This window comes from Elephantulus edwardii, unplaced genomic scaffold, assembly GCF_000299155.1.
Source record: "Elephantulus edwardii isolate Elephantulus edwardi_28Jun2011 unplaced genomic scaffold, EleEdw1.0 scaffold00126, whole genome shotgun sequence".
Lineage (NCBI taxonomy): Eukaryota > Metazoa > Chordata > Mammalia > Macroscelidea > Macroscelididae > Elephantulus > Elephantulus edwardii.
In genome coordinates, this window is record NW_006399876.1 from 645,191 (window position 1) to 652,747 (window position 7,557).

A 7,557-nucleotide genomic window follows, 5' to 3' on the forward strand; every position below is an offset into this window, starting at 1 on the left:
TCCTCCCTCCATCCTCCCTCCGCCCTCCCTCCATCCTCCATCCTCCCTCCACCCTTCCTCTACCTCTCCATTTATCCTCCCTCCATTAAACACCTACTGCCTGAGAATTGAGGGGAGTAGGTTCAGTTGTAGATGTTGGCATGATCCTAAAGCTCACATGGGGTTTGAGCTCTATTTTGTATGCTTGGAATTTTCTTCATGGAAGGTTTAAAGTGATTAACTTGGGTTAAGAGTGAGAATGTATGGGAGAATAAGAGAGGAGGGGTTCAGGTGTAAAATGTAAAATATAAAATAGTAAGGGGGAGATGAGGGTGGGGTTAGGGATGGTAGAGAGTGGAAGAAAGAGCTAGGGGATGGTAAGGAATGATAGGTGGTGGGGAGTGTTAGAGGTTAGTGAGGATGGTAGGTGATAGGAGAGTGTTAGAGGGTAGTGAGGGAGTGTTAAGAGGTGATGGTGGGAGTGGTGGAGGTGATGGACTGGGATTGTGGGGGAGTGTTAGGGGTTGTGGGGGATGAGAGGTTGTGGGAGAGTGGTGGGACTGATTGAGTGGTAGGTGGTAGTGCTGGGTGGTGGGAGATGGTAGGGGGTGTTGGGGGAGTGTTGGGTGGTGGGTGATGGTGGGGGGGTGGGGAAATATTAAAGAGTGGGGCTGGTTGGTTGTGAGGGAGTCGAAGCAGGTGGTGGGGAAGTGTTTTTTTTTTGTAGAATTGTGGTGGAGATGATGATTGTAAAGTGGGGTTGGTGGGTCTGTTCTGAGCCCTGGAGGACCAGGGAATGCCCACTGGAGCACTGGGCACAGCATGGTAGGTGAGATTGGAAGATGACCATTGAGGAGTGTGTGGCTTTGGGAGGGGCCATGGGTGGGCTGTTGAGCTGAATGAAGAGTTTTACCTTGGTGGGTCTAGTGGATGGGATGGTGGGCAGTGGAGGGCTTGGGCTTATTAGTTATGGACTGGTGGCTGTGCTGTGAGCTGTGATGTGGATTCAGGAAGGGGTCGGATGGGTATGGGGCAGGGAGTGTGTGATGAGGGGCCCAGGACGGTGGGGCATTCCGGGAGGGGCCATGGGAACAGAAGCTGGAGCTGGGCAGGAAGGGAGGGGTGTAAGGAAGCTTACCATGCTGTCCCCCCGCCAGCACTCAATATGTGCCTCCAGCCATTGGTCCCTCTGCGGACACAGGATAGAGTCAGACTCACCTGCCCAGCTGCAGCCCTGGCATCTGTTTCACAGATGGGAAGACTGAGTCTGGAGGCCAGGGCTCACCAGGGACCTGGGGTGGGACTAAGTCCAGGGGGCACCAGGGCTCAGCAGCTCCCACCCCACAGGCCCCATGGAGAAGCCCCCAGGCATCCATTGCACCTCATAGTCAGGAATTATGATGAGAAACAGCTTGTTCTCCCGGATCTGGAAGGCGGAGGAGGTGGGCAAGGCCTTGAGTGTCACCCGCTGACCCTCAGGGACAGAGATGGTCACCAGTGGCTTCGTGATGTTCTGATTTTCCTCCACTTCGACATGATTGTTACTGACAGAGCAGGCTATGGAGTGGAGAGCTGGTGTCTCAGGGCCCAGTGCCTGCCTTGTCCCCACTGCGGCCCAGTAAGTGGCCCCGCCCACTGTCTCCACTGTCGCACCTACCCTGGGCCTGGGCCTGGGTCCGCCAGGGGCCACACAGCAGCCCCAGCAGAAGGGGCAGCAGCAGTGGCCGCAGCAGGGTTTCAGCTCTCATCCTGGCAGCCGGCTGGCCGGGCGACCAGACCCTCTGGACGGCAGCACCGTCACTGGCAGTGACCTTCGCTCCCGTCAGGTACCGCCCACTTTATGACTTTACAGCCCGTTTTGCCAAGGGGGCTCCTGCCAGCCGACTGACCAGGCAACCAAAGGAAGGACACAGTGGGCACTGTCCTCAGTTGGACATCTCCCCCTCAAATGTTCAGATATTATTGGGGGGTGTGAAAGGGTACAAGACTGGGCCTGGGGGGCCACTTCGGTGGGGATGACATAGAGAGGCATTGGACAGTCTGAGGCCAGAGGGACTTGCTGGACAGAGGCAGGGGCTGGTTCAGGATGAGGTCACTGGCAGGGGCTGGGACAGGATGGGGGTCCCTGGCAGGGGCTGGTTCAGGATGAGGTCACTGGCAGGGGCTGGGACAGGATGGGGGTCACTGGGCAGGGGCAGGGCCTGGGGTGACATGACCCTTGGTCTCTGAGTCTGTCTCCTGCTCCTTCATCAGTTTGCACCCTGGCCCTCTTGGCCCCAGCGGTCCCTGCTTGTCTCTGCTCTTCCTAGACTCTCTGGGGACAAAGTTCCCAAGGCCTCCTGGGGCCTTGCCAGGTAGCAGGGCGGAAGGAAAGGCCCTTTTGCATGTGGCCACCACACCTGGCTTCCTGGACCCAGGCAGCTTCCTCTGGGTGGGGCTGGGCACAACTTGGTGGAGACCCTAGGTCTTCATGGAAGAGATCCTGCTAGAGAGGGTGTTCCTGATGTGTGTAAAGAAATCCTAGTCTCTGTGCGGGTGCTGGGAGCCCGGGGTGAGGGGTGGGGCTGCACCTCTCTAGGGTGGGAGAAGGGTGGGAAAACCCCCTGTGATTCACAGCCCCAGAAAATCCCCTGGAGGGCCAGCTGCAAGTCGGTCCCATGTGCTGCCACTGAGACCTACTGGCACTGGCAAAAGGCCAGGTGAGGCAAGGACTCCCTTAGCGATCACAGTCAGAGGCCCTGCTGAGGGGGGTGACTCAGAGCTGGCCCTCCAGGGAGTTTGAGCTGTAATGCATCGGGGAGGAGCCTGCCCATCTGTCTTCCGCGTCCTTAGGGATTGCATCCTGGGAAATCCAATGGGCTATTCTGCCCTGTCCTCTAGTGTGGCCCAGGGGGAACCGCTGGTGGCAGTGGGGTTTCTGCTTCTATCCCAGCTGGGAGTCACCATTCTGTTGATGACACAGGGTTAGCAGAGGGCATATCTAGAGGTGATGACCCAGTGGAGATTGCAGAAGAAACGCTATCACAGGTCGGTCACAATGGAGCAGAAGCTTGAGAAAGCCAAGGACCCTGGAAGCCCCTGAGAGAGTGTCGCCTGGAGCTGACTCCCTGGATATGATTTCCAGTCTCAACTGTGCAAATCATGCCTGCCTTCCCAGTGAAGCAGCACCAGCTTTGGGAGACAACTGTGGGCTCACAGTGTCCAGGCCACCCTGTCCACCAGTGTGGAGTCACTGTCATCCGTCCTTCCTGCCCCATCACTAGGAGGTCACCATTCCCATCCCTTCCTGTCTCTTCTCTGTGGAGTGACCGTCCCCTGCCCCTCCTGTCCACCTCTGTGGGGCCACAGTCCCCTGCCCCTCCTGTCCACCTTTGTGGGGTCACTCTCCCCTGCCCCTCCTGTCCACCTTTGTGGGGTCACTCTCCCCTGCCCCTCCTGACCACCTCTGGGGGGTCACTATCATCCATCTCACCTGCCCTATCTCTGAGGTGTCACCATCCCCTGCCCGTCCTTGTCTCATCACTTCAAGATCACCATCACTGTCCCTCATCTCCTTCCCAGATCACTTTTCTCAAACTGGGAACACCTGCCCTTCAGCAGCTGAGCGGAGACCCAGCGACCGGTGGGGACCGGGTTGGACCCTTGGTCTAGGAACTTGTCCCAGTCCTGTGTTCTGGCTGCACCACTCTTTCCTCCCCTAGTCTCCTCACTCTTGCCTGGGACTGGCATCCTGGTCCCCCACCCAGGCTCAGGGTGGTCCACACAGCTGCCTGGCAGCCAGCTCTGGAGCCCAGTGGCCTCTCACAGAGCTGGGCTCCTCTCCTGCACAGACAACCCCGTGACACAGTGGGGAAGGCCCGAGAGTTGGTGAACTGGGGTGCAGGCCTCCTCATTGTTGATGGACAGCGAGGGAGGAGACTGGCTGGCTGGCAGGCCCAGTTTTAGAGGCTGTCAGCTGGGGTCACCGTGTGGGATGGGTATCCCTGCTGGTCTTGCTCTCTCTGGCATTGCCTCTCAGCCGAGGACCCGGCCTCAGTGCCCCCAGACGCGCACACAGTAGTTCTGGACCAGGGTCTGAATTCCTCTTTATTGGTGCCCCACCTGTCCCTCCCGCTGGTGTCTGGTCCAGGTCAGGTCCCAGATGGCCTTCCTCCTCCAGCGTCACTAGACCGCAGGGATTCTTCTGTTGACACAAGTCTGGCTGAGGGGCAGCCGGCTGGAGACCAGGCCAGACCTCCTGTGGTCCTCAGGGGCGCCCTGCAGAGAGGGGCCATGTGAGCACTGGCTGGAGCCCCCATGGGGGAGGCAGGGGCTCCTGTGGTCAGTGCTCCGCACTGGGGGGCACCTGGGGAACACACTCTCTGGGCCTGCAGGATGGACAGGAGGGCCCACAGCACAGGGAGTAGAGGCTCTGGTCTGGTCAGTGTCGGACTCAAGGTCCTGCTCACTGACATTTCCCCCCACCCCAGTCAGAATGTCCCCTTGGAGCCTTGCAGGGTGGGTGGGAGTGAGGGAGCACGTCTCATCGGGGTGCCCCATCCCCAGTTTAGACACCCTCCCTCCCACTCTGAGCTGCCCCACCTTCCCCTCCAGGCTTTGGGGTGCCCTCCCCCTCTTGCTTTGGGAGGCTGGTGGCTCTCTCCCTCCCTCCCCCTCCCCCCGCCCACCACTTCCTCTCATAGTGCTCCCTCCGTTTCCAAGGCGACGCAGCTCCCTCTCTTGGGGGCATCGGCCGGCCTCCCGCTCCCCTTCACTCTGACCCCTGCTCGCCTCTTCCCTGTGCCCCTCCTCTTCCCTCTGCCCCACTTTTCTCTGACCCCCTCCCCCGCTCCTCCTGCCTCCGGAGGCGCCCCCCTCCGTGCTCAGCTTCCCTCTACCCTCCGGGGCACACCCCCTCACCTGCGCTTCCCGACCAGGCCCTGGAGCAGACGCTGCAGCCTCGCACCCTCCCGGAGACGGCTCAATTCACTGGTGAAAGTGCCATCCGAGTGTCGAAGGGCCCTAGGGCAAAGCGGGGGTCAGGGCTGCCCGGGCTCCCCGAAACAGCGGTTTATGGGGCGGTCACGGCTCACCTTGAGGGCACGGGGTGCGGTTTGCGGAGGGGTCACGGCTCACCTTAGGGGCTCGAGGGGCGCGGCAGGGACACCGAGCAGCAGGAGCAGTAGGATCACGGTGCGCAGTGGAGGGACCATGGCCACTTTGGGGCGCTCGCAGCAGGATCCAGGGAGCTTGTCTGCTTTATAACCCCAGGCCGGGCAGAGGCGGGCGGAGGGGCTTCCGCCAGGGCTCCCGGCTGGCTGGCGGGCACATCGATAGCGCAGAAGGTCAAGGCCGCCCCCTCAGCTGTCACCTGGCGGCTGCCTGTCCCATCCACCACATCCGCACTGGGATGCAGAAGCGCCTTGGTGGCGGGGTCTGGGAGGAAGAGGGACGCGGCATGGTCACCACTACGGTCTAGGCAGAGGGCAGTAAATGTGTGCCTTGGGAACCGTGACCCCCTCTTAGGAAGGCTCAGCGCTGGGGACCCAAGGGGCTCAGAGGTGGCTGGGGTCACTGTGACCCCAGAGGAGCCAGGAGTGCCAGGAGTGAGGGTAGACTCCGTGCTCTGTGGCAGGAACCAGTGGGCCATGGCCCTGGTGCCTGGGGAGGGAGCAGGGTGGCCCACTGGCCTCAGTGGACAGGAGGAGTGAGGACTGGTGGGCTCCAGCCAGCTCATCCTGCCGAAGACCTTTGAGGAAACCCCCAGACCCAGGTGTAAAATGAGATGCCCTTGGGAGGCATTTTCAATGGCTCTGTGACCTGCTTCCTTCCAGAATTACCGTACTAGAACCTGCAAACCCCAACAGAACAGTTCTCTTGGCTTCCATGTAAATATTCCGAACGACCAGCAGCAAAAGATTGAAACTGTCCAGAGCTTCACCTACTCGGACCCACAATCAACATCCTTGGTACCAGCAGTTAGGAGATCAGGAGACACATTGCACTGGGAAGAGCTGCCGTCAGGGACTTCTTCAGATTACTGGGGAGCAATGATGTCCATTTGAGGATTAAGGTGTATCTGATTCAGGCCGGTGGTCTTTCTGATCACTTGCTATGCGCCTAAGAGCTGGACAGTGAATACGGATGATAGAATTGATGCCTTTGAGATGTGGTGTTGGAGGGGAGCTCTGAACAGTCCTCAACGGCCAAGAGAACAGCAATGTCTTGGAGAGGGTGTGGCCAGAGTGCTCTTTGGAGGCAAAGATGACAAAGCTTCATCTCACAGATTTTGGGCATGATGCTAGGAGAGGCTATTCCTTGCAGAGACACAGCCTGCTTGGAAAAACGGAGGGTCAGAGAAAGGGTCAGACCCTCAAGCTGGTGGATTTCCACAGTGACTGCAGCAATGTCAAGATGCTGCTGGACGAGGAAAGACACTACACCTGGATGACATGACCACCGAGAGCAAGGAGGAGGACCAGGTGCTTAGCTTCTGGTCTCCTCAGTGTGCACCCCTTAAAAGCAAAATGATCCATGTTAGCTCTGAGGATGCCATCAAGAGCAGCTGACAGGGACCAAGCACAAATTCAGCAAACTGCTATAAGGTCAAGCCGCTGCTCTGGCAGAGAAGCTGGGCGCAATGGTGTCATTTCCCCTGAGGGCACTCCCCTGTGAGCCCCCTCCAGGCCCCTGCCTAGAGCATCTGGCAGCCTCAGACCTGCGCCTTGTGGCAGCGGCTACTGCGGGCTGCCCCCTTCCTGCCAGGCTGGAGAGACTGGGGGAAGCCAGCAGGGGGAGGGCCATCCCTTCATTCCAGTTGCCAAACAGCCCCCACCTCCTGGACCTTCCTCCTCCTCTATAACTCTGGCCATCCCAAATTCTTTTGATTTTCTGACTCCTCTTGGGTTGACAAGATAAAGTTCTCCCAGGGAGCACAGTTTAATGGGTAATTTTTTTTTAAAATTTCTTTTTATTTTAGTGTGTGTGTGCGTGTGTGTGTGTACCGTCAAATCAGATCTGACTGGTACAGAAGGAGATTGTCCCTCCTTCCCCGGCAGAGCATCTGGTGGATCTGAACTAAGGGTTAATTTTTTTAACGAGACCCCCAGTCCTAACCTGATCCTTCCCTTTCCAGGCACCAATTAATTTCATCTATAGTAGTGATTCTGTGCTTGTCTGTGAGGTTCTGGGTGTAAACAGAATGTTGTGGAGAAGACCCTCCCTACACCACTGGTCCCCCCCTTCCCTCTGGTCAGTGCCCACTTGTTTGGAGTCAGGACCATCCAGGAATATTTCATTTAAAAAAACAAATAAAGCAATAATAAAACGTCTCACTAATTTAAAAAAAAAAGAAAGGAATACACAGCATCAATGTACCAAAAGGAATGCCAATTTCAGGAAGCAGCATATAATCCAGAATCAATGGTAATAAAGGATGGCGTTCAAGCTGCCCTGAAGGGTTTGATGGAATGTAGTTGTTGTTGTTGTTATGTGCCGTCGAGTTGCTTGTGACTCATAGCGACCCTATGTACAACAGCCCTAAACTCCGCTCTGTCCTGTGCCAATTGCACTGTCTCTGACACTCCCATACTGATTATC

At 57.7% G+C, this 7,557-nt stretch overlaps 2 protein-coding genes across 2 annotated transcripts in view; both read right to left on the minus strand.

Moving 5' to 3' along the window:
- The window catches only part of CDHR5 (cadherin-related family member 5), a 6,991-nt gene extending 5,264 nt beyond the window's left edge, over window positions 1-1,727 (minus strand). The window contains exons 1-3 of the mRNA XM_006893344.1: window positions 1,637-1,727; window positions 1,325-1,536; window positions 1,118-1,168 (exon numbers count right to left, since the gene is read on the minus strand). Of these exons, the coding sequence (XP_006893406.1) occupies window positions 1,118-1,168; window positions 1,325-1,536; window positions 1,637-1,727 (354 nt within the window). The remainder of the gene's footprint in view (window positions 1-1,117; window positions 1,169-1,324; window positions 1,537-1,636) is intronic.
- Window positions 1,728-2,060: 333 nt separating this feature from the next.
- On the minus strand, window positions 2,061-5,171 carry SCT (secretin). Its single transcript, XM_006893345.1, has 4 exons — window positions 5,095-5,171; window positions 4,879-4,980; window positions 3,722-3,801; window positions 2,061-2,143 (listed from the first exon to the last, which is right to left on the minus strand). Exons 1-4 carry the CDS (start codon window positions 5,169-5,171, stop codon window positions 2,061-2,063), a joined length of 342 nt encoding a protein of 113 aa, XP_006893407.1.
- Between the last annotated feature and the right edge of the window lie 2,386 nt (window positions 5,172-7,557).